At 45.8% G+C, this 27,300-nt stretch overlaps 1 protein-coding gene across 1 annotated transcript; it reads right to left on the reverse strand.

Annotated features, from left to right (window-relative positions):
• Window positions 1-1,052: 1,052 nt before the first annotated feature.
• LOC132882477 (fatty acid-binding protein, brain-like) lies at window positions 1,053-26,085 on the reverse strand. Its single transcript, XM_060915594.1, has 4 exons — window positions 26,022-26,085; window positions 3,476-3,648; window positions 3,162-3,263; window positions 1,053-1,103 (listed from the first exon to the last, which is right to left on the reverse strand). Exons 1-4 carry the CDS (start codon window positions 26,083-26,085, stop codon window positions 1,053-1,055), a joined length of 390 nt encoding a protein of 129 aa, XP_060771577.1.
• Between the last annotated feature and the right edge of the window lie 1,215 nt (window positions 26,086-27,300).

The raw sequence follows: 27,300 nt of genomic DNA on the forward strand, positions 1-27,300 counted from the left end.
GTTAAATATAGAAAATATATTCACACTTCCACAGTCTGAAGCTACCTCAGATCATTATCTCATCTTATTCAAAATATGATTGAGCAAAAACATATGCACCTCGCCATGGTACTGTATTAAATGTACTGTACTTTCACATCAACTACTTCACAAAGTTTTTGAAAACCCTTGGAGATTATTTATGTGTTGATTGGATCACTGTCAGCCCCAGCAGAACTTGATCAGGCAACTGAATGCTTTGAGGCAATGTTCTGCTATACTTTAGATAATGTCGCTCCACTTAAAAGAAAAATGAGGTGATAAAAATAATGTGACATTATGATATTTCATTTAATAAACATAATTCCATAATATATTGGAATATAGTCATAATGTTCTGCATATTTAAAAATTAACTCGATGTACTTGCAATGTACAAGAAAATTAATTGAACGCCAGCAGCAGATTCAACACCAGTTTCCACCTGTTGATTGTGAGATGCATGCACATTCTGTGCATTTGGCTGCAAGTGAGATGCTCTTTGTTGTGAAAGAGTGATCCAGGTTCATCAGAAGTTAACAGTGAACTAAAGTACTACTTTGGCTATGACATTATTTGGGAAAATCACAAGAGCTTAACAATGGCTCTGAAGAGGCAGTTAAAGACGCTCTTAGCCTCAAGAGGCTTTTGGGAAACCCACTCCAGATTTGTTTCTCATAAATACACAGTGAGCTATGACAGTTTAAATGAGGATGTAATTACTGGAACAGAAATGTAGGGGAATCTTTTGTCAGAGCTGCAGTGATAGAAAATTAATCAACACTTTCTGACCAATCAGGATCCAGAATTCGGCAGCACTGTGGTGTAATTAGAATTAATGCATTGCTCTGTAATATCAAAACCACACTGAATAATAAATAACATCAACATGGGATATTTTCTAAATTTCTTTATTGAGTTTGGTTCCTATTGCTCCAGACTTATGCAGCTGTTTGCAGTTCTTCGTTCTCATGGTTTTGAAGCATGTTTTCATACTGCACGTCAGTGATGAAGAAGCAATGAAGTTTGTCCATTTACACCCTCTCATATATAAGAACTGCTGGGACATTTTCACATGTCCTAGTCTGTAAAATAGAAAGAAAATTACACTGATGTTCACTTTAAAGAGCCTCATCGCTCTCATTCATGAATGTGTGACAGATTGGGCAATGCTCTCCAATCTGGCGCTGATTAGTTACTTGCTCCTTTTTGTGGTTGGTTGAGCCGTGAGTACCAGGGACTTTTATGTTGATAAATTTGGCTCTGGGATGTGACGTTGGTGTCTTTCCATCCTGCTGTTGTGCTGGGAGCAAAAACGCCGGCTGGTGTGTGGGTTGCTGCTGGCTGGGAATATTATCTGGGAGGGTCGGTGTTTCAGTCACGTCTATGTTGGAACTGCACTTTTCTGTGCATCTACTTTCACTTCAGCGCGTTTAGCTATTGCATTTGCGCTTGTGGTACAACTTTTTCGTGAATTGGCGTTTCGCCCCATCGCCTGGGCCCTATTGCAGACCTGCTTGGCTGTTACTAAATCGTTGGGTTTGGAGTGGCCGAGGGGTGGGCTCATGTGGGTTTGACCATAGTTAGTGAAAGGTAAGTTGGCTCTATTTTTGTGTTTGTCACATTGATTATTACGATACCATTGGTCACTAATTTGCCCTCACTTCTTTTAGTGTGTGGTTTTAGTGTGACGTGACCGAAACTTGGATCTATGCCGTGAGTAGGCTACTCATTTCTTCCTCTTGGTTAGCAAATCACCAGTTATTTACAATGCTAGTTCTTACTGGGTGTTTGTTTATTGCAGGGGGATTGTAATGTAGCCACGGGGGGTTGCTGTTTTGTCGCCGTAGCAATTGTGCCATTTCCGGTTCACCTGCCCATCCTACTTTGGACTGTTGATTATTTGATTTTATTGATTTTTGTTGTTTGGTTAATTTTGTTTTGTTTATTTTTTTTCTTTGGCCCTCTGTCCGGAGCTGGGGTACCAGTCTCCTGTTTGTGTATCTGTGAGGCTTTGTTACAGTATGTGTGTGGTTGTGAGTGTTTTACCCTAGGCACGGCACGGGAGGTGATTGTACATACTGTTCCCTGCCATTGTGAGGCTGGCTTAGCCCCCCTCTCTACTGCTATATAAAGTTAAGTTACATCTGCTCCTTATGGTGTATGTAATCACTACCACACAGTAGAATCTGTAATACTTGCCATTGAGTGTCTTCTCTTTTTTTCTCCCCTGGGCAGGTGCGGAGGCGTCGCCATAGCACGCCGGACTTTAGGTGGCAGATTCTTTCACTTTTCCATCGCTTTGTGCACTTGGGTGATTATTGTCATTTGTCTGCAGTGTTTATGATTGTTTGCAGTGTTTCTCAGTTTTAGTTGAAGTGTGTGTTTCTTTATTTTTGTGTGGTTTTTCTTGGTCTTTTGCTGTTCCTTTTGACCGTGCTGCTATTGGCTAGCCTCATTCCTGTGCCACCTTTGTAAGAGTAGCACTATTTGCCCCACCCTGTACCAGGGTGTTTTGTGACATTGGGGGCAGTTTCCCCTCCCGCACGTGCCGTGCCGTGTGTGTGTGCCGTGTGAATGTGGTTCCACATTCTCTCTGCAATTATATGCCTTAAGGGTATCACACTAGGGTTAGTGCCATACTTATCATCTTGACTTCTCTTGTAGCTGGCTCTTGCATAATCACCTGCATTGTTGCACACTTGTATGTATTTTTATGATGTTGATTTGTTAGGCTACTGGATGTATTATGTGTAGGATGTATTATGTGTATGGAATATTGTAGCCTTCTGATTGGTGTATGATTGACTTAAGGTGTATATACGTGAACTTGTTTCTATCCTTGAACATTGTTATTAAACTGGTTTGGCCTGATCAGTCAACCTGTATTTATTGTACACTGCTCTTAACGTTTTATACTTTGTGAAAAGAATAAATGAACTTGAACTTGATATAAATTTTAACTTGACTCCTGCCTATGAGTGCTCCGAACCTGTGTCCTGATATTGTTAAATTGGGGGGGGGGGGGGGGGGGTAATTTTATTTTCCTAGGTTGTCTTCCCCCACCCTAGGTGGCGTAGTCGAGCAAATACTAAATTATTGTTAACGTGCCACTGTTACAACTGCTTCTTTTTTCCCCTCACCTCAATCATTTCCCCATCCTGGATCTCTCGGACAATCGTGATAATCCAGCCCTTATAGAGCTGTACATGGATGAGTTTTTTTCCTTCCAGGTTCATAGTACTCTAAAAAACAAAGAAACAAAACAAACAAACAAACAAACAAACAACACAGATTGGGTGTAAAGCTGCAAAACTGACTTGAATTATCTATTCATGCTTAGAATCAGATTCAGACTACAGATTCTCATCACTGTACACACTGTTGTACAATTTTACCAACTGCAGCCTGAATTTAGACTGAATAAAATGTTGAACAATGAATTTTAGATTCTTACTTTGCAGAATCTGCCAGGGAAAACTTCATCATGAAACTCTTCACCTAATCTGAACTTGTTTTCTGTCTTAAGAATGGAGGACTGTACTTTATAGACCACACAGTCACCGTCTTGGGAAAAGGTCATGACTGGTTTAAGCATGTCAACGACATTTATTACTTCCTCTTCAACACCTATAAAAGTGGACAGTAAATGTAGAGTTAAAAAAAGCAAAAAAATTGCAACAAAGAAAAAAAAAAACAACTTACCACACACAGTTAGCATCTGATCAAAATTTTCACTTTTCACAAGTTTCCAGCTTCCAACAAAGGCGTCCATGTTTATAATGTGGTATTAAACTAATGTCTAGTGAGAATACACACTGATTCTACAGTCACCTGCACAGTGTGATGTGGGGGAGAAGCTTATTTATACCCCAGCTTGTGGGAGGAACATCAGTCTTTCCTGGATTTTCCCATGTTCGTTGTTTATTTAAGGAAATGTGTTTGGATCCCGTATTGAATATATTAAATTGATGGATTATTTGCTTCCCTGTACTGCTCAAATGATTAAAAAAAAAAACAAGCTTTTGCTAAAAACAAGAAAATTCAGCATTTATTTTACTACATAGCATTTTGTATACAACCCCGATTCGAAAAAGTTGGGACAAAGTACAAATTGTAAATAAAAACAGAATGCAATAATTTACAAATCTCAAAAACTGATATTGTATTCACAATAGAACATAGACAACATATCAAATGTCGAAAGTGAGACATTTTGAAATTTCATGCCAAATATTGGCTCATTTGAAATTTCATGACAGCAACACATCTCAAAAAAGTTGGGACAGGGGCAATAAGAGGCTGGAAAAGTTAAAGGTACAAAAAAGGAACAGCTGGAGGACCAAATTGCAACTCATTAGGTCAATTGGCAATAGGTCATTAACATGACTGGGTATAAAAAGAGCATCTTGGAGTGGCAGAGGCTCTCAGAAGTAAAGATGGGAAGAGGATCACCAATCCCCCTAATTCTGCGCCGACAAATAGTGGAGCAATATCAGAAAGGAGTTCGACAGCGTAAAATTGCAAAGAGTTTGAACATATCATCATCTACAGTGCATAATATCATCAAAAGATTCAGAGAATTTGGAAGAATCTCTGTGCGTAAGGGTCAAGGCTGGAAAACCATACTGGGTGCCCGTGATCTTCGGGCCCTTAGACGGCACTGCATCACATACAGGCATGCTTCTGTATTGGAAATCACAAAATGGGCTCAGGAATATTTCCAGAGAACATTATCTGTGAACACAATTCACCGTGCCATCTGCCGTTGCCAGCTAAAACTCTATAGTTCAAAGAAGAATCTGTATCTAAACACGATCCAGAAGCGCAGACATCTTCTCTGGGCCAAGGCTCATTTAAAATGGACTGTGGCAAAGTGGAAAACTGTTCTGTGGCCAGACGAATCAAAATTTGAAATCCTTTATGGAAATCAGGGACGCTGTTTCATTCGCACTAAAGAGGAGAAGGACGACCCAAGTTGTTATCAGCGCTCAGTTCAGAAGCCTGCATCTCTGATGGTATGGGGTCGCATTAGTGCGTGTGGCATGGGCAGCTTACACATCTGGAAAGACATCATCAATGCTGAAAGGTATATCCAGGTTCTAGAGCAACATATGCTCCCATCCAGATGACGTCTCTTTCAGGGAAGACCTTGCATTTTCCAACATGACAATGCCAAACCACATACTGCATCAATTACAGCATCATGGCTGCGTAGAAGAAGGGTCCGGGTACTGAACTGGCCAGCCTGCAGTCCAGATCTTTCACCCATAGAAAACATCTGGCGCATCATAAAATGGAAGATACGACAAAAAAGACCTAAGACAGTTGAGCAACTAGAATCCTACATTAGACAAGAATGGGTTAACATTCCTCTCCCTAAACTTGAGCAACTTGTCTCCTCAGTCCCCAGACGTTTACAGACTGTTGTAAAGAGAAAAGGAGATGTCTCACAGTGGGAAACATGGCCTTGTCCCAACTTTTTTGAGATGTGTTGTCATGAAATTTAAAATCACCTAATTTTTCTCTTTAAATGATACATTTTCTCAGTTTAAACATTTGATATGCCATCTATGTTCTATTCTGAATAAAATATGGAATTTTGAAACTTCCACATCATTGCATTCAGTTTTTATTTACAATTTGTACTTTGTCCCAACTTTTTTGGAATCGGGGTTGTATATAGGTAAGAAATTAGATTTACAAAATGTTGAAAAAAATATCCATCCGCTATCTGTAGCCACTTATCCTGTTTTATATATATATATATTTTTTTTTCATCTCATTATCTCATTGTCTCTAGCTGCTTTATCCTTCTACAGGGTCGCAGGCAAGCTGGAGCCTATCCCAGCTGACTATGGGCGAAAGGCGGGGTACACCCTGGACAAGTCACCAGGTCATCACAGGGCTGACACATAGACACAGACAACCATTCACACTCACATTCACACCTACGCTCAATTTAGAGTCACCAGTTAACCTAACCTGCATGTCTTTGGACTGTGGGGGAAACCAGAGCACCCGGAGGAAACCCACGCGGACACGGGGAGAACATGCAAACTCCACACAGAAAGGCCCTCGCCGGCACCGGGGCTCGAACCCAGGACCTTCTTGCTGTGAGGCGACAGCGCTAACCACTACACCACCGTGCCGCCCTATTTTTTTTTTTTTTCCCCACATCATCTTGGTATAGTACCAGTCAAAAGTTTGGACACCCCTACTCATTCACATGTTTTTCTGTATTTGGACTACTTTCTACATTGTAGTACAATCCTGAAGACATCAAATATATCAAACAAGTGTTGCCAGGCAAAACAAACCTCGCTTGGTAGCACTTATGATAAATATGAAGGAAAATGTCATGAAAAAAATACGTATGCTATGGGTACATGTGACTACTGCTTATAAATAAAATAGATTTCTGATCCCATGTCCATATAATAAATATAAAATATATATTTACTCTATGAGGCAGTAGCCACAAAAATGAAGTCTCGTCTCGACTTCTTCCACTTATCCGGGACCGGGTCACAGAGGCAGCAGTCTAAGCATGGAAGCCCAAACTTCCCTTTCCCCAGACACCTCGGCCAGCTCCTCGGGAAGAACACCGAGGCGTTCCCAGGCCAGCCGAGAGACATAGTCCCCTTCCTCGGGGCCTCCTCCCGGGGGGACATGCCTGGAACACCTCCCCAGGGAGGCGTCCAGGAGGCATCCGAAAAAGATGCCCAAGCCACCTCAGCTGATTCCTCTCGATGTGGAGGAGCAGTGGCTCTACTCCGAGCTCCTCCCGAGTGACTGTGCTTCTCACCCTATCTCTAAGGGAGCGCCCAGCCACCCTGCGAAGGAAACTCATTTCAGCCGCTTGTATCCGCGATCTTGTTCTTTCTGTCATTACCCAAAGCTCATGACCATAGGTGAGAGTCGGTACGTAGATCGACCGGTAACTTGAGAGCTTCGCCTTTTGGCTCAGCTCCTTCTTCACCACGATGGACCGGTAAAGCGACCGCATCACTGCGGAGGCTGCACCGATCCGCCTGTCGATCTCACGCTTCATCCTTCCCTCACTCGTGAACAAGATCCCGAGATACTTAAACTCCTCCACTTGAGGCAGGACTTCTCCACCCCTATGCTCGAACATGGTGTTCGTTATGGACAAACCGTGACTAGCACAGAAGTCCAATAACAAAACACCACTCGGGTTCAGATCGGGGATGAAGTGTAATCCAAAAATGAACAATTTAAAAATCACAGAAGTAAAATATACCAAGTGTCTGTACTTTATATTATTCCACTCTTAATTCTTACAGTTTTTGAAACTGAAACCTCCAAACCAAGGCTGACATACACATGTTGTCACCATGACCAAACTCTTATTTCCTGGAAATGGCCCGGCACTAGAGCTCAGTGGAACACACTTTCCCTCTGTAATAAGCGTAAACATGTCTGAAATTGATTTCTTTAGTCTAGTCCGTTTATTTCGAATGGTGAACCAAATTGTATACACTCACCGGCCATTTTAATCAGAACACATGTATGCGCATGCGCAGTGTGCGACTTTTACACTCTTACATTCTTACTGCGCGATGATGTAGTGGCACCCCTATATGAGGCAGCAGCCACGACAAAAACGATTTGACCTTTTTAGTGACTGCATGACCCTCAAAATGTTGGAGGTTCTATTTGAGACCAATGCCCACCTATGCTGAAAGTTTCATGAAGATTGATCCAGCCATTTTCCTGTAATATCAGGAATGAGTGAAAACATAACTGATAGAGTCATACCGGCTCAGACGTCGCCCGGGTCAACAAGGTCTGCGTCAGTTGCTAGGGAACCAGGGCAAACTGATGAGAAATGGGCTACTGGAACAAGACATCGATGGACGAGGACAGAAAACACAGAGTTGCTGGAATGCTACTATACAAGCAATCCCAGAGAGAGGGGATACATGCAGAGAATGGATACTTCGACCATTGGATACTTCGAAACCCACAATCAAGGCTAACAAAGAAACAGCTATTAGCCCAGTGTTCCAACATCCATAACTATCACAACTAGAGATTAATGAAATACAACAACGATGCTACGGCAAGGGGGAGCCAGGAAGACAGGTCAGCGGGGAGATGTCATCATCCCCACAACCAGAGATTGGGTACCAAGCCCCAACAGCTAACAGCCTCAACGCAAGAGCTGCTGACCTGAGAAGGAAGATCGTGACCCAACTGGAAACCTGGAGCCCCCGACAAATACCGAAGCTGAGTTGCCAAGTACCTTCAGAAGATCTACTAGTAGATGTGAATGCTGCTCTGAAGACAATCTCCACAAGAACCATCACTGAGACCAACAAGCTGATACACAGTACAGCAACAGTAATCATGGAGATGCTTGGACACAAGGTGGGCTCGGGACATAACAAACAGTATCCACCATGGAAGAGACGATTAGAGGCCAAGATAAAGGCAGCAAAGAGAGAAGTTAGCCAGCTAGCTGAACTACAGAAAGGGAACATGGTGAATAAAGGGGCGCCCAGGAAGTACAACTCACTCTCCATACCAGAGGCACTCGAAACTGCCAAACAGCGACTAACAGCTCTGGCCACCCGGTTGAGGAGATACACCAAGGAAGGAGAGGCCAGGAGAATAAACAAGCTGTTCTCCACTGAACCAGCCAAGGTGTACTCTCAATGGCAGGGGAACAACAACCGGTCAGACCCACCAAGAGCTGAGGTGAAAAAATACTGGAAAGACATATGGGAAAGAAAGGCATCACAAAACACCGATGCCCAATGGTTAGTGGACCTAAGAGCTGACCACAGCAACCTCCCAGAACAAGAACCAGTAACCATCTCAATGGCAGACGTCCAAGAAAGAGTGTCAAAGATGAAGAGCTGGACAGCACCAGGCCCCGATATGATCCATACGTACTGGCTGAAGAAGCTAACTGCACTCCATGAACGCCTAGCAGCACAGATGAACCAGCTGCTGAGGGATGGAACCCACCCAGAATGGCTAACCCAAGGCAGGACAGTCCTAATCATGAAGGACCCCCAGAAGGGACCCATCCCATCCAACTACCGGCCAATTACCTGTCTCTGCACAACATGGAAGGCCCTGTCAGGCATCATTGCGGCAAAAATGAGTAAGCATGTGGCTCAATACATGAGCGAGGCACAGAAAGGAATCGGCAGTAACACCAGAGGAGCCAAGCACCAGCTACTGGCCGATAGAACAGTCGCCCGAGACTGTAAGAAGAGACAGACCAACCTGTGCACTGCCTGGATTGACTACAAGAAAGCCTACGACTCAATGCCACACACATGGATACTGGAATGTCTGGAACTGTATAAGATCAACAGGAACCTAAGGACCTTCATACAGAACTCAATGGAAATGTGACAACCCTAGAGGCCAACTCAAAACCCATTGCCCAAGTCAACATCACGTGCGGCATATACCAAGGAGATGCGCTATCACCACTGCTGTTCTGCATAGGCCTGAACCCCCTCAGTCAGATCATCACGAAGAGCGGCTACGGGTACCGATTCCGTAGTGGGGCAACAATCAGCCACCTGCTCTACATGGATGACATCAAGCTGTATGCCAGGAACGAGCGAGAAATAGACTCGCTGATCCACACCACCCGGATCTACAGCGATGACATAGGGATGTCATTCGGATTGGACAAGTGTGGCCGGATGGTCTCAAAGAGAGGCAAGATGATCCGGACTGAAGGGATTGACCTACCAGAGGGCAACATAGGTGATATCCAAGACAGCTACAAGTACCTTGGCATCCCACAGGCTAATGGAAACCATGAAGAGGCCACAAGGAAGTCAACCACAGCCAAATACCTCCAGAGAGTAAGGCAGGTCCTGAAAAGTCAGCTGAATGGTAAAAACAAGGTCCGAGCCATCAACATGTACGCACTACCAGTCATCAGATACCCCGCTGGTATCATAAACTGGCCAAAGGAGGAGATAGAAGCCACAGATATCAAGACTAGAAAGCTCCTCACCATGCATGGAGGGTTCCACCCCAAGTCCAGCACCCTGAGACTATACACTAAGCGGAAAGAGGGAGGCCGCGGGCTAGTGAGCGTCAAGACCATGGTACAGGATGAAACATCGAAAATCCGAGAATACATCAGAAAGATGGCCCCAAAGGATGAACTGCTAAGTGAATGTCTCAGGCAGCAGAACCCTGAAGAGAGTGCAGAGGAGGAGGAGGAACAGACAACCTGGAGAGACAAACCCCTACATGGCATGTACCACCGTCAGATAGAGGAAGTGGCTGATATCAAGAAATCCTACCAGTGGCTGGATAAGGCAGGACTGACAGACAGCACAGAGGCACTAATCATGGCAGCACAAGAACAGGCCATAAGCACAAGAGCCATAGAGGCCAGGATCTACCAGAGTAGATCAGACCCAAGATGCAGACTGTGCAAAGAAGCCCCTGAAACAGTCCAGCACATAGTAGCAGGGTGTAAGATGCTAGCTGGATCAGCGTACATGGAGAGGCACAACCAAGTGGCTGGGATAGTATACAGGAACATCTGCAACCAGTATGGAATAGAAATACCCAAGTCCCAATGGGCCATACCACAGAAGGTGGCTGATAACAACAGGGCCAAGATTCTGTGGGACTTCAGCTTCCAGACTGACAAACAGATCCTGGCTAACCAACCGGACATAGTGGTGGTGGACAAAGAGCAGAAGAGGGTGGTGGTGATAGATGTGGCGATCCCAGCTGACGCCAACATCAGGAAGAAGGAACATGAGAAACTTGAGAAGTATCAAGGGTTGAAAGAGCAGCTGGAACGGATGTGGACGGTCAAGGGTTGCGTGGTCCCCGTGGTAGTGGGGGCACTTGGGGCAGTAACCCCCAAACTGGGAGAGTGGCTCCAGCAAATCCCAGGAACAACATCTGAAGCCTCAGTCCAGAAGAGCGCAGTCCTAGGAACATCGAAGATACTGCGCAGAACCCTCAAACTCCCAGGCCTCTGGTAGAGGACCCGAGCTTGAGGATGACATGGATACCACCCCCCCGCCGGGGGTGAGAAGGAGATTTTTATATATATATATATATATATACAGTGTGTGTGTAAGAGAGAGTCCAACAGATTTGAGAATTTTATATATATATGGTCCACTGTGTTTTATCAAGTACAAAGTCAATGCAGCTATCTACCAAGTTTTATGGAGATGCCAATTTTCTTTTCCGGCAGGACTTAGCACATACCAACAGTGCCAAAACTACTAACAAATGGTTTGTTGACCATGATTTTACTGTGCTGACCACTCTCAATAAATGTGTTTTATAGTTGTATTATATTTTATTGGTTTCACCTTTGTTGTGACAGCAGTATTCCAAATACCAAGTTTTAGAAGAAGAAGAAGAAGAAGAAGAAGAAGAAGAAGAAAATACCAAGTTTTCATAAATAGAAAAAGAGTATTGTGGTATAAATATTTGTAAATGACAAAAATAATCTCACCATTTAGTCACAATGTTGTAGTGATTGATCAACTTTGTGCATTTTGGTGCATGTGGTAAGTATTTGGGGTGTTTTAGAACCTTTTACACATAGTAGAGCAGATAAGCAGATGAATCGTGCACAAGATGATAAAAGCATGAAACTTTCAGGGTTTGTTCTTGAGGGCATAACAATTAATTTAAGATCTGGAGGCGCTCTCAGTTTGACCTTGGAGGTCAATTAGAGGTCATTGAGGTCATCAATAGGACATTTCTGTGCATGAGAGCTGAAATGGGTGTGTTTTTGGGAGCAATTTTGCTAAAAATGTACAGTAAGTATAAATATGCATGTATTAAGGCATAATCAAGTAAATAAACATAAATAGATATACACCCATAGAGGTAAATGAATGAAATAAACAAAAAACGTAATGATAATAATGTAAAATTGGGAAATGGCAGATGAACTGTAACTGATAGATACCCAGGTAAACTACATAAATTTAATAATTATTTTTATCATTTATATATATATATATATATATATTCAAATCATGACTTAAACTTTCATTGCCATATCACTGGCTGTGATACAACATCAGCATTCTGTGGCCGTGGTAAAAAGACTGCTTGGGACACGTGGCTTGTGTACCCAGAAGTCACGGAGGCTTTTCACAAAATGTTGCAAATGCCACAAGAACTGAGTGACCTGTCTTTGTCACAGCTGGAACGCTTTGTTGTTCTCATTTATGACAGGACAAGTACATGTGTAGGTGTCAATGAGGCATGGAAACATCTTTTCACACGAAAGTCAAGATCGTTGGAAAACATCCCCCCTACACAAGCTGCTTTGAGACAACACATCAAACGAGCCATGTATCAGGCTCATGTATGGAACCTTGCCTTGGTTATTAGGCCCCAGTTGCCAAGTCCTTCAGACTGGGGATGGGTTAACAGTGACGATGGACGGCAGCCACTTTGGACAACACTACCTGAGGCCTCACAGTCGTGCTATGAGCTTTTGCATTGTGGTTGCAAAAAGGGCTGTTGTGGTCACTGCAAATGCAAAAAGGCAGAATTGAAGTGTACTGCCCTTTGTGCATGTTCTGGAGACTGCAATGATTAGAATACTCACATTAGGCCTGTATCACTTGTATCACTCATTTGGAAGTCATTTTACAATTACAAAGTATATACTGCTTGGCAATATGCTACAAAATCATAAAAGTTGTTGAAATTGACATAACACATCATATATTTTAGAGTGACCTTCATCTTAACCTTGACTTCTAAGTGTAATATCACTATAAATGGACCCTCATGACCTAGAAAAATGGAAATCCACATGTAATTACAATTTTTGTCACACTTATATGATAAAATGCCCCAATTTTTAATCCTGTCCATTGAAATTGCACATAACAAGGGTCGATGACTTCTAAATGACCTCCAAGGTCAAACTGAGAGCGCCTCCAGATCTTAAATTAATTGTTATGCCCTGGAGAACAAACCCTGAAAGTTTCATGCTTTCATCATGTTGTGCACAATTCTTATGTTTATAGGGCCTTAACAGCTCTACTAACAGCTGTACAGTAGTTCTGTTTTAAGAAATGCACTGTTTTGAGAAACTCTTCACAGTCATGAAAATGACATTATTGCTGTGAAAAATGTGTCAAACTGGTTGGGAAAAACTGTAACTCTCAGCACATTTTTCTAATTGTTTAATCATGCATGCACCTCTGAGGGACTGTTATGCAAAGTGAATGCATGCATAAAAGGGACCTCAGGTAAGTGCTTTGTTTGCTAAAATGGAGCTCAAGAACCAGGAAAGAAATCAAAGAAAAGGTGGTGAAGGAGAGGAGTGGGTCAAGAGGTGAGATGAAAAGGAGGAGGAAGGTGATAACACCAAATTACACAAGACATAAGAGCAACAATTATTGATCAGTTACTGGTTCATGGAATAACACTGCACATCAACTGATGTTCCTCAATTATCTTAGAAGTGCACTGATGGAACTGGAACATCAACAACAGGGACAGCCAGAGCAGTCTTCTGAGATCATTTGGGGTAGTGTCTGTTTCCATCAGAGTATTTGAGTCCATTACTGATTTGACAATAATGCTAGATTCACAAGCTTTTTCTGAACACCTTATTCTCCATATCTCAACCCTACTTAGGAATTCTTTCTCAGCATGGTGGTGGAAGATATATGACAGACAACTACATGAAAGAGAAAATCTACTTCAAACAAAAGTGATGACTTGTAATGATGTAGCCTGAATGCCCAAGTATACTTCAGCAAAAGTGGTCCATGCACAGTGTGTGCATGGTGCACATGATGAAAATTGCATCAACTGTGCAGTCTGTGTGGAGAACCCAGATATTGTGTCTACGCTGACTGTGCACGTTGACTGAGCTTGTGCAAAACTGAGTGTGTCTACTGTGGGTGCAATTGGTCTTAAGTGATCAGTCTCATTAAATCATACCATTAATTTTGGTGTTTACTAATAAATTACCAAACAGCTAAATTATGGTATATTCCAAATTATTATGATCACTACCGATGCAGCAATAATGTATTACTTACCGTACTACATAGACACTACAGCCAATAGCATTCATATATACTTGGGTGAAGGCAATTTGGAGTTCTTTGAGATTGTGTGACTTCAAGGATATATCAGCAACAGACAGACAAGCACAGTTTAACAGAATAATTGAATTTATTATAACAACGATACTAAATGGGTAATAGCAGTTGAATACATTCAATATGGTCAGCAGCAGCAATATATGTGTGTGTGAGCGGGGGTCTGTGTGTGTGTGTGTGTGTGTGTGTGTGTGTGTGTGTGTGTGTGTGTGTGTGTGTGAGGGAGAGCTGTAAAGTTTGGAATGTTATCTAAGGTGTTGGGGGAAGGGAAATCACTTCGTGGTTTCTTGAGACAAAGGAATTCGTCGTGGTTGCTAATCCCACTACCTTATAACATTACCAAATCCCCTGAAATCTTGATGAAGTCAGTGTGTAAAAATGAAATTAAGGGTGTTAGAAAGGATAGAGAAAAGCATGCAACAACCTATCTATTAAAACAACTGAGAGAACAATGTAGAACCACAATGATCAACTCGACACTCTAAGTGTCTACAGTGTGCACAATTAAACAGTTTCTGAGTTTAAATTCACACTACTTCATAAAGCTAATTCCTAAGACTAGTTTGCCCAAATGCCAGTCTTACTTCCAGTATCTTGCTCCCATGTAGGAATGCAAAGATGTCCTGAAGTTTCACGCGGTTCACAGAAGCTCGTGGGTCGCTCCTGTAAAAAGGCGCAGAGACTTCCTTGATCCAAACTTTGTCATTTGTGAGGAAAAGTCTCTGATCAAACAATGTGCACAGCAATTAAATCAGAAGGAATCCGGTCGCTTCTAACTTTTAATTAACTGCTTGGGCTGCAGTCGTAACGTTACTTATAATAAACAAATAAACCGGTTGTAACTCAATTGAGTGAGACGACACAACTTAGGTATTTTTTTACTGTGGCCAGTGGTATATACGAAAGCGAGTCTTCTTTCTTGCAAGGCAGACGTCGTGATTTTGGACGGTCTGATGAGCGGGGGGTATCTCTATATGTCTGTACGACGCGAAGTCCACAGAAGAGAGAGAGAATGGAGGGTTTCCGGGTCACTTATAGAGTCATGGAGGACGTGACATAGGTGATCCTGCCCAGCCGTGACGTAGGTCATCACGGAAGTTGGTTGATGGGATGTGTAGTTCTGGACGGGGACTGTGGCTGTCCCTCCATTCCCCCTTTTGGTCTCAGGGGTATGACGGAGTCGTAGCACTGAGAGCACAGTACGGTACAGTCTACATGTCCATTGATGGGATGTGTAGTTCTGGATGGGGACTGTGGCTGTCCCTCCATTCCCCCTTTTGGTCTCAGGGGTATGACGGAGTCGTAGCACTGAAAGCACAGTACGGTACAGTCCACATGTCCATTGATGGGATGTGTAGTTCTGGATGGGGACTGGATGGCTATATATATATATAAAAATCTCCTTCTCACCCCCGGCGGGGGGGTGGTATCCATGTCATCCTCAAGCTCGGGTCCTCTACCAGAGGCCTGGGAGTTTGAGGGTTCTGCGCAGTATCTTCGATGTTCCTAGGACTGCGCTCTTCTGGACTGAGGCTTCAGATGTTGTTCCTGGGATTTGCTGGAGCCACTCTCCCAGTTTGGGGGTTACTGCCCCAAGTGCCCCCACTACCACGGGGGCCACGCAACCCTTGACCTTCCACATCCGTTCCAGCTGCTCTTTCAACCCTTGATACTTCTCAAGTTTCTCATGTTCCTTCTTCCTGATGTTGGCGTCAGCTGGGATCGCCACATCTATCACCACCACCCTCTTCTGCTCTTTGTCCACCACCACTATGTCCGGTTGGTTAGCCAGGATCTGTTTGTCAGTCTGGAAGCTGAAGTCCCACAGAACCTTGGCCCTGTTGTTCTCAGCCACCTTCTGTGGTATGGCCCATTGGGACTTGGGTATTTCTATTCCATACTGGTTGCAGATGTTCCTGTATACTATCCCAGCCACTTGGTTGTGCCTCTCCATGTACGCTGATCCAGCTAGCATCTTACACCCTGCTACTATGTGCTGGACTGTTTCAGGGGCTTCTTTGCACAGTCTGCATCTTGGGTCTGATCTACTCTGGTAGATCCTGGCCTCTATGGCTCTTGTGCTTATGGCCTGTTCTTGTGCTGCCATGATTAGTGCCTCTGTGCTGTCTGTCAGTCCTGCATTATCCAGCCACTGGTAGGATTTCTTGATATCAGCCACTTCCTCTATCTGACGGTGGTACATGCCATGTAGGGGTTTGTCTCTCCAGGTTGTCTGTTCCTCCTCCTCCTCTGCACTCTCATCAGGGTTCTGCTGCCTGAGACATTCACTTAGCAGTTCATCCTTTGGGGCCATCTTTCTGATGTATTCTCGGATTTTCGATGTTTCATCCTGGACCGTGGTCTTGACGCTCACTAGCCCGCGGCCTCCCTCTTTCCGCTTAGTGTATAGTCTCAGGGTGCTGGACTTGGGGTGGAACCCTCCATGCATGGTGAGGAGCTTTCTAGTCTTGATATCTGTGGCTTCTATCTCCTCCTTTGGCCAGTTTATGATACCAGCGGGGTATCTGATGACTGGTAGTGCGTACATGTTGATGGCTCAGACCTTGTTTTTACCATTCAGCTGACTTTTCAGGACCTGCCTTACTCTCTGTAGGTATTTGGCTGTTGTTGACTTCCTTGTGGCCTCTTCATGGTTTCCATTAGCCTGTGGGATGCCAAGGTACTTGTAGCTGTCTTGGATATCACCTATGTTGCCCTCTGGTAGGTCAATCCCTTCAGTCTGGATCATCTTGCCTCTCTTTGAGACCATCCGGCCACACTTGTCCAATCCGAATGACATCCCTATGTCATCGCTGTAGATCCGGGTGGTGTGGATCAGCGAGTCTATTTCTCGCTCATTCCTGGCATACAGCTTGATGTCATCCATGTAGAGCAGGTGGCTGATTGTTGCCCCACTACGGAATCGGTACCCGTATCTGCTCTTCGTGATGATCTGACTGAGGGGGTTCAGGCCTATGCAGAACAGCAGTGGTGATAGCGCATCTCCTTGGTATATGCCACACTTGATGTTGACTTGGGCAATGGGTTTTGAGTTGGCCTCTAGGGTTGTCTTCCACATTTCCATTGAGTTCTGTATGAAGGTCCTTAGGTTCCTGTTGATCTTATACAGTTCCAGACATTCCAGTATCCATGTGTGTGGCATTGAGTCATAGGCTTTCTTGTAGTCAATCCAGGCAGTGCACAGGTTGGTCTGTCTCTTCTTACAGTCTCGGGCGACTGTTCTATCGGCCAGTAGCTGGTGCTTGGCTCCTCTGGTGTTACTGCCGATTCCTTTCTGTGCCTCGCTCATGTATTGAGCCACATGCTTACTCATTTTTGCCGCAATGATGCCTGACAGGGCCTTCCATGTTGTGCAGAGACAGGTAATTGGCCGGTAGTTGGATGGGATGGGTCCCTTCTGGGGGTCCTTCATGATTAGGACTGTCCTGCCTTGGGTTAGCCATTCTGGGTGGGTTCCATCCCTCAGCAGCTGGTTCATCTGTGCTGCTAGGCGTTCATGGAGTGCAGTTAGCTTCTTCAGCCAGTACGTATGGATCATATCGGGGCCTGGTGCTGTCCAGCTCTTCATCTTTGACACTCTTTCTTGGACGTCTGCCATTGAGATGGTTACTGGTTCTTGTTCTGGGAGGTTGCTGTGGTCAGCTCTTAGGTCCACTAACCATTGGGCATCGGTGTTGTGTGATGCCTTTCTTTCCCATATGTCTTTCCAGTATTTTTCCACCTCAGCTCTTGGTGGGTCTGACCGGTTGTTGTTCCCCTGCCATTGAGAGTACACCTTGGCTGGTTCAGTGGAGAACAGCTTGTTTATTCTCCTGGCCTCTCCTTCCTTGGTGTATCTCCTCAACCGGGTGGCCAGAGCTGTTAGTCGCTGTTTGGCAGTTTCGAGTGCCTCTGGTATGGAGAGGGAGTTGTACTTCCTGGGCGCCCCTTTATTCACCATGTTCCCTTTCTGTAGTTCAGCTAGCTGGCTAACTTCTCTCCGTGCTGCCTTTATCTTGGCCTCTAATCATCTCTTCCATGGTGGATACTGTTTGTTATGTCCCGAGCCCACCTTGTGTCCAAGCATCTCCATGAATACTGTTGCTGTACTGTGTATCAGCTTGTTGGTCTCAGTGATGGTTCTTGTGGAGATTGTCTTCAGAGCAGCATTCACATCTACTAGTAGATCTTCTGAAGGTACTTGGCAACTCAGCTTCGGTATTCGTCGGGGGCTCCAGGTTTCCAGTTGGGTCACGATCTTCCTTCTCAGGTCAGCAGCTCTTGTGTTGAGGCTGTTAGCTGTTGGGGCTTGGTACCCAATCTCTGGTTGTGGGGATGATGACATCTCCCCGCTGACCTGTCTTCCTGGCTCCCCCTTGCCGTAGCATCGTTGTTGTATTTCATTAATCTCTAGTTGTGATAGCAGATTTCGATTATGGATGTTGGAACACTGGGCTAATAGCTGTTTCTTTGTTAGCCTTGATTGTGGGTTTCGAAGTATCCAATGGTCCCACATTCTCTGCATGTATCCCCTCTCTCTGGGATTGCTTGTGTAGTAGCATTCCAGCAAATCCGTATTTTCTGTCCTCGTCCATCGATGTCTTGTTCCAGTAGCCCATTTCTCATCAGTTTGCCCTGGTTCCCTAGCAACTGATGCAGACCTTGTTGACCCGGGCGACGTCTGAGCCGGTATGACTCTATCAGTTATGTTTTCACTCATTCCTGAGGTAGGCTGATATATCATGAGGGGTTTTGCCTAAGGACCCTGACTGGATGATGTTTTGCCCCGACCGGGATTCGAACCCCGATCTCCTGCATTGTATTCAGTGAGCATTACCACTGTACTATCCAGCTGATATTATATAATACGAAATATTAAATATAAAGTGCATATGGAATGCAAAATATAAAAGTAGAATGAAAAAAACAAAGATAACATTTAAAAAAGAGGCAAATAAACAATGTGCAAACATAGAGACAGGTATACTGTACAATGTCTTGTGCAAAATTGCTAATATAGAGGTAGATGGTGATTATAATCCGTGGTTCAAAAGTCTGATGGAAATATAGAGGTAGATGGTGATTATAATCTGTGGTTCAAAAGCCTGATGGAATCTGCTCCATTGAGTTGGACAATTAACTGGCCATCAAAAAAATTATGTCCGATTGTTTTGGGATAAAGGGTTGGCAATGGGAGGGATATTCAGTGAGAAGAGTAAAAATTTTCCATTCCATTCAATGAGAAGAGTGAAAACTCTTTCTGCTGCCAACTCTTAATCCCATCAGGTCAAGTCACAATGGGTAAGGTCATGTTTTTTTCACACATTCCAACACAGTTCTAAAACTGCTTTTTACAACATCTTCAATTATCTGGTTGTGGCAGCAGGGGCGTGGTCAAGCACCGGTCTGTGACAGGAGGGCGGAGTCAGGGAAGGTGAGTGGCAGAATCACTACACCTGAGAGCAATTAACCTGTGTTTGTGTGTCTTCCCAGTGACCACGCCCTATATAAGGAGGGAGAGCAGACAGCAGAGGAGCTCAACCCTGAACAAGACACTCGTCATGTGTGTGTCTGTTTGAGTAAATTGTTAGACTGAAAAGTGTGGACAATAAATGCTAAGTTGGACCTGATCTCTGTTCTGCCGTCCTCTGTGCTCCACCCACCAGTATTGAACTACTACAGTGGTGCCAGAACCCGGGATCTGGAGCACAGCAGCCTCACAGCCCCATGGAGTCCTCCCCGTTCGCTGAACTGGTCCATGCCCTCGCCACAGCCCAGCAAAGCCAGCACCAGGTGCTACTCACCCTCCGAAAGGAGCAGGAACAGCGGTTCGAGGCCCTGGTGTTGGCCCAGCAAGAAGATCGACAGGCATTCCGGCACCTCCTCGCGTCGGCGGGGTCCACCAGCACTCCTACCGCGGGCCCGTCTCCCCTCACCGTAACCAAGATGGGCCCGCAGGACGACCCCGAGGCATTCATCACACTCTTTGAGCAAGTCGCCGAAGCCTCGAGGTGGCCGATGGAGCAGCGCGTGGCGCGCCTCCTCCCCCTGCTCACGGGAGAAGCACAGCTGGCCGCGCTACAGCTCCCTGCCGACCACCGGCTGGCCTACGCGGACCTCTGCCGGGCCGTCCTCCAGCGCGTGGGGCACACTCCAGAACAGCAGCGCCAGCGCTTCTGCGCGCTGCATTTGAAGGAAATCGGCCGGCCATTCGCATTTGGCCAGCAGCTCCAGGACACCTGCTGGCAGTGGCTGAGGGCCAACAACCGCGGCGCCGAAGGAATCATCGACCAGGTGGCGCTGGAACAGTTCATCGCTCTCTTGCCAGCAGGAACTGCGGAGTGGGTCCGGTGCCACCGCCCGGCATCGCTGGATCAGGAAGTCGAGCTGGCGGAGGACCATTTGGTGGCTGTCCCGGCGGCAGGACAGCAGATGGCATCTTCTCTTCTCTCCTCTTCTCTCTCTCTCTCTCTCCCCCTCCTCCTGTGTCCCGTCCTCGCCCCATTCCCCCACCGCGGAGGCGGGGGCTGGCACCACCCCAGCCGGCCCGCCGCACCCGCGGTGCCCTCCCGTTTCTCCCTTCTGTGTCTGTCTCTCCCCCACCTCAGGTGAGTGAGCCCCAGATCACCGGTGCAGAGGGAAAGCCCGGGCTGGTTTGCTGGCGCTGCGGGGAGCCGGGCCACCTTCAGCAGCAGTGCATGGCAATGGAAGTGGGCACGGTGGTTCGGATCCCCAACGCGCCAGAGGCTGCCCTCGATCAGGCCGGAGCGTATTGCATACCGGTGAGTATCCAAGGGGCTACATATCAGGCGTTGGTGGATTCTGGTTGTAATCAGACCTCAATTCGCCAAAGCCTGGTTCAAAACGAGGCATTGGGGGGAGCACAAGGGGTGAAGGTGTTGTGTGTGCACGGGGATGTTCACGGCTACCCTTTGGTGTCGGTCCACATTATTTTCAGAGGGGAAAAATTTATAGTGAAGGCGGTGGTTAATCCTCGCCTTACCCACTCTTTAATTTTGGGGACTGATTGGCCGGGATTTCGGGGTTTAATGACATGCCTAGTAAATAGTGGGTCCTGCCATTTGACAGGGGGAGGTCCCGGTGTCGCTTTGGCGGGAGCAGCTGTCGCAGAGCTGTCTACGTCATCTCCGCGTCAGAGTGAGGAGCTGCCGGCTCCTCCTCTCTCTATTGGGGAATCCCTCGCGGATTTCCCATTAGAGCAGTCGCGAGATGAGACTCTGCGGCATGCGTTTGACCAAGTGAGAGTAATCGATGGTCAAACGTTCCAGCCGAATGCCACCCTGTCCTTCCCCTACTTTGCGATTATGAAGGATAGATTATACCGAGTGACGCAGGACACTCAAACTAAAGAGCGAGTCACGCAGCTTTTAATTCCGAAGAGCCGCCGGGAATTGGTATTCCAGGTGGCTCACTTTAATCCCATGGCTGGACACTTGGGGCAGGATAAAACACTAGCCTGAATAATGGCCCGATTCTACTGGCCGGGGATTCGCGGCGATGTCCGTAGGTGGTGTACGGCATGCCGCAAATGCCAGTTAGTAAATCCAGCAGCCATTCCAAAAGCGCCTTTGCGCCCTCTTCCATTAATCGAGACCCCATTTGAGAGAATTGGGATGGATCTCGTCGGGCCATTAGATCTGTCAGCACGAGGGTACCGCTTTATATTAGTTCTGGTGGACTATGCAACGCGATACCCGGAAGCAGTGCCTCTGCGCAATATCTCAGCACACAGTATTGCAGAGGCGCTCTTCCGCGTCATCTCCCGAGTTGGAATCCCGAAAGAGATTCTGACTGATCAAGGCACTATGTTTATGTCACGAACACTGCGCGAACTGTATGGGTTATTGGGGATTAAGCCGATCCGCACCAGCGTGTATCACCCACAAACGGACGGTTTAGTGGAACGGTTCAACCGCACCCTCAAAAATATTATTAAAAAATTCGTAAGTGAGGACACACGTAATTGGGATAAATGGCTCGAACCCTTGTTGTTCTCAGTGCGAGAGGTCCCCCAAGCCTCCACGGGGTTCTCCCCGTTCGAATTATTATATGGGCGTAAGCCGCGCAGCATCCTGGACGTGCTGCGGAAAAATTGGGAGGAGGGACCTTCACAAAGCAAGAACAAAATTCAGTACGTTATGGACCTGCGCGCAAAACTCCACACGCTCACCCACCTAACTCAGGAGAATTTGCGGCAGGCCCAGGAACGGCAAGCCCCCCTGTACAACAAGGGTACGCACCTTAGAGAGTTCACACCGGGAGATAAGGTACTCGTACTGTTGCCCACGTCGAGCTCCAAATTGATCGCCAAGTGGCAAGGACCCTTTGAGGTCACACGGCGAGTCGGGGACGTCGACTATGAGGTGAGGCGAATGGACGGGGTGGGGCGCTACAGATTTACCACCTCAATCTGCTTAAACTCTGGAATGAGGAGGTCCCCGTGTCATTGGTGTCGGTGGTTCCGGAGAAGGCGGAGCTGGGGCCGGAGGTTCAAAAACGGACATTGGCATCACGTACCTCTCCGGTCCCCTGTGGAGACCACCTCTCCCCGACCCAACTCACGGAGGTTGCCCAGTTGCAGACCGAGCTTTCGGACGTGTTCTCGCCCCTGCCCGGTCGCACTAACCTCATAGAGCACCACATAGAGATGCCCCCGGGGGTGGTAGTGCGTAGCCGCCCTTACAGGCTACCCGAACACAAAAAAAAGGTGGTTCGGGAAGAACTTCAGACCATGCTCGAAATGGGCATCATCGAGGAGTCCCACAGTGACTGGAGCAGCCCGGTGGTCTTGGTACCCAAGGCCGACGGGTCGGTCCGGTTCTGTGTGGACTATAGAAAAGTCAATGCGGTGTCTAAATTCGACGCGTACCCAATGCCTCGTATTGATGAGTTGCTCGATCGACTAGGCACGGCTCGCTTTTATTCGACACTGGATTTGACGAAGGGATATTGGCAGATCCCCTTGACTCCACTATCCCGAGAAAAAACGGCCTTTTCCACACCATTTGGGTTACACCAATTCCTCACATTTCTGTTTGGGCTGTTTGGGGCACCCGCTACGTTTCAGCGGCTGATGGACCGGGTCCTCCGCCCCCACGCCACCTATGCGGCCGCCTATCTTGATGACATCATCATATATAGTAATGACTGGCCGAGGCACCTGGAACACCTAAGGCTGTCCTTAGGTCACTGAGGCGAGCGGGTCTCACAGCCAACCCAAAGAAGTGTGCGATTGGGCGGGTGGAAGTACGGTATCTGGGCTTCCACTTGGGCAACGGGCATGTGCGTCCCCAAATTAATAAGACAGCAGCGATTGCGGCTTGCCTGAGGCCCAAGACCAAAAAGGGGGTGAGACAGTTCCTGGGGCTGGCTGGCTACTATCGTAGGTTTATAGCTAATTATTCAGAAGTCACCAGCCCGTTGACTGATCTCACTAAAAAGGGGGCTCCAGATCCGGTCCAGTGGACAGAGCAATGCCAGCGGGCTTTCTCTGAGGTAAAGGCTGCACTGTGTGGGGGGCCACTATTACACTCCCCTGACTTTTCTCTCCCTTTTGTGTTGCAGACCGACGCGTTGGACAGAGGGCTGGGGGCGGTTTTGTCCCGGAGGTGGAGGGGGAGGACCGCCCCGTCCTGTACATTAGCAGCAAGCTGTCAGTGCATGAGGGGCGCTACAGCACAATTGAAAAAGAGTGTCTAGCGATCAAGTGGGCGGTCCTCGCCCTCCGTTACTACCTGCTGGGGTGCCCTTTCACCCTCTGTTCGGACCACGCACCCCTCCAGTGGCTCCACTGCATGAAGGATGCCAACACGCGGATCACCCATTGGTATCTGGCACTCCAACCCTTCAATTTCAAGGTGGTCCACAGGCCAGGGGCGCAGATGGTCATGGCAGACTTCCTCTCCCGTCAAGGGAGGGGAGTCGGCTGCAGGCCGGACGGCTGCCCGGCCTGAGTCGGGCGGTGGGGGTATGTGGCAGTGGGGGCGTGGTCAATCGCCTGTCTGTGACAGGAGGGCGGAGTCAGGGAAGGTGAGTGGCAGAATCACTACACCTGAGAGCAATTAACCTGTGTTTGTGTGTCTTCCCAGTGACCGCACCCTATATAAGGAGGGAGAGCAGACAGCAGAGGAGCTCAACCCTGAACGAGACACTCGTCATGTGTGTGTGTCTGTTTGAGTAAATTGTTAGACTGAAAAGTGTGACAATCAACGCTAAGTTGGACCTGATCTCTGTCCTGATGTCCTCTGTGCTCCACCCACCAGTATTGAACTACTACACTGGTATTTGACTTTATTTTTGTATTTGACGCTATTCAGTGTCTTGAAATTAACTCTTGTACTATTTTACTCAGTTCAGAGCCACAGCCAACTCTGTTACTCAATTACTCTGTGATGTTGCTCCCACTGTACTCCAACTCCAAATTTTATTTTCAAAACTCAAAATAGAGCAAAATTAAATATTTTTGAGGAAAATACTTTTAACTCTGGAAAAATTGCTCAGTCATTTTTCCTGTGTATGCACTACAGCACACACATATCAACCGATATGTTCATAAGAAATAGAAGAAATATTTACACTTACTTGACTTGATCTTCAGCTGGATTGAGTCAAAGAAAAAAAAAGGCACCGCTCATCATCACTGTCGTGGTTCTCAAGATTGAATTGAATCACTGTCCTGAATTACAGGCATGTGAGAAAATTAGGACACCCCATTAAATAATCAGCTTTTTATTTAGAAATGGTACACATACCAATATCCAGGCATGTTTTTATGTATTTTTCAAAAAGAAAGTGATTTGATTGCAATTTAACAACAAAAATGAACATTGTTTGACAAATCCAAAAAAAGAAAAAAAATAAAGTATGTATTTCAATGGAGGAAAAAGTTAGGACACCCTACCCCCTAGTAGCTAGTGTTGCCCCCTTTGGCTGATATAACTTCAACGAGACGCATTTTGTAGCCTTTTACCAGTCTCTGACATCGATCAGGAGAAAGTTTGGCCCACTCCTCAATGCAGAATTCTTTTAGCTGTGAGATGTTTGAGGGGTGTCTTGCATGTACAGCCCGTTTCAAGTCACCCCACAGCATTTCGATGGGATTAAGATCAGGGCTTTGACTTGGCCATTCCAGGACTCTCCACTTCTTCTTTTTTAGCCAGTCCTTGGTGGATTTGCTGGTATGCTTTGGGTCATTGTCTTGTTGCAGTATCCAGTTACGCTTCAGCTTTAATTTTTTGACAGATGGTTTCACATTTTCTTCAAGCACCCTCTGATACACAGTAGAATTCATGGTGGATTCTATGATGGTGAGTTGGCCAGGTCCTGCTGCAGCAAAGCATCCCCAAACCATGACACTGCCCCCTCCATGCTTTACAGTTGGTATGAGGTTCTTTTCTTGGAAGGCTGTATTTGGTTTACGCCAAACATGTCTTCTGTTCTGGTGTCCAAATAATTCAATTTTAGACTCATCTGTCCAAAGAACCTTATTCCAGAAGTCGTGGTCTTTGTCTATGTTCTCTCTGGCAAACTTCAGTCTGGCCTTGATGTTTTTTTTAGAGAGCAAAGGTTTCTTCCTTGCACACCTCCCATGCAAGTCACACTTGTGCAGTCTCTTTCTGATGGTAGAGTCGTGCACTTTCACATTGACAGTTGCCAGAACCTGCTGTAATTCCCTTGATGACACTTTAGGATTTTTCAGGACCTCTTTGACCATCTTGCGTTCTGCTCTTGGGGTAAACTTGCTCGGACGGCCAGATCTTGGCATGGTGGCAGTTGTTTTAAATGTCCTCCACTTGTAAATAATTTTGCGAATGGTGGAATGGCTAATGTTAAATGCTTTTGAAATCTTTTTGAATCCTTTACCAGAGTCGTAAGCGGCCACAATCTTCTTTCTGAGGGCATCAGGAAGCTCTTTAGACCTCACCATGGCGCTCACCTCAACATCCCAACTGTCAGGGCCACACCAAACTAAATTTGAGGTTTAAATAGGGCAAGGCTCCATTCAAATGCTGGGTAACGATGTACTAATCATGTGCACCTGACGTGATGCACCTGTTTGGGATTTTCAACATTTTAAGAGGGATAATATAGGGGGGTGTCCTAATTTATTCCTCACCAGAAATTGCATTATTTTTTAATTAAATTTTACAGAAAGTTTTAAAAAGGCTTTTCTTATTTTTTTATTGTTTAGTTATATTACTTGGATCCCTCATTTTAATTAAAATTTACATTAAATACCCATATGTCCAAATATATTTTAAAATACACAGGATTTCATGAGGTGTCCTAATTTTTTCACATGCCTGTATGAATGGGATCATGAATTAAATCATGAATCAAATCGGTGTCCTGAATCAGCCGAAGCGCATGAAATTCACGTGCCATCTCACAACAAGTTTCACCTCCAAACAGGGAGCCTAAGCTAATGGCTGACAGATTTTATCCTGTTTACAGTGGGCGTTCCCACCACGAAAGAGAAACCAATCAAAACCGAAAGAATGAAAGTGATTATCGTGCTGTTACCATGTGAATAGTCTTTTATGAATGTGTAAGTGTGTGCTCAGTGCTCCAACTCTTGTGTGACTGAATAAGGTGACAAGTTTAAAGTTTCATCTAATTTAGGTAATTTAAAAAAATATAATATTATATGGCAGGAGGCATATAGGAAACTGTGAAGTATAAAGTTTCTGTCAATATGTTTATCATGCTTGTATAATAAAAACTCACAAAGATATTTATCTAAACACATGACTTACTCATGCTAAACCTTCCAGGCTTCGCCAGCAAAGCTCTTGACCACAGAGGGTTAACACTTCTCCGGGCCACTTCAAATACAGGGGCATACCATTTGGACTCACAAATGCCCCCACAGTATTCCAGAGTCCAGTAAATGACATTCTCTGGGATTTTATCAATTGTTTTGCATTTATTTATCTTGATAAAATCCTGATCTTCTGCCACAGTCCCCAAGAGCATGAGATCCAGGTACACCAGTTTCTCCAGCAGCTGCTTGAGAACAAATTGTTTGTTAAGGTGGAGAAATGTGAATTCCATGTCCCCTCTGTCTCATTCCTGGGGAATATCCTGGAAAGAGGCCAGGTCAAGCCAGACCCTTCAAAGTTTTAAGCCATGGTGAAGTGGC

Source organism: Neoarius graeffei, chromosome 3 (genome assembly GCF_027579695.1).
Source record: "Neoarius graeffei isolate fNeoGra1 chromosome 3, fNeoGra1.pri, whole genome shotgun sequence".
Classification (NCBI taxonomy): domain Eukaryota; kingdom Metazoa; phylum Chordata; class Actinopteri; order Siluriformes; family Ariidae; genus Neoarius; species Neoarius graeffei.

Excerpts from the sequence above, each read along its gene's own strand:
- LOC132882477 (XM_060915594.1), bottom strand. The coding sequence starts at position 26,085 with ATGGTGAGGTCTAAAGAGCTTCCTGATGCCCTCAGAAAGAAGATTGTG. Across the intron at positions 3,264-3,475 it reads TCCCTGGCAGATTCTGCAAA|AGTACTATGAACCTGGAAGG; the intron begins GTAAGAATCTAA and ends TTTGTTTTTTAG. Across the intron at positions 1,104-3,161 it reads AGGATGGGGAAATGATTGAG|ACTAGGACATGTGAAAATGT; the intron begins GTGAGGGGAAAA and ends TCTATTTTACAG.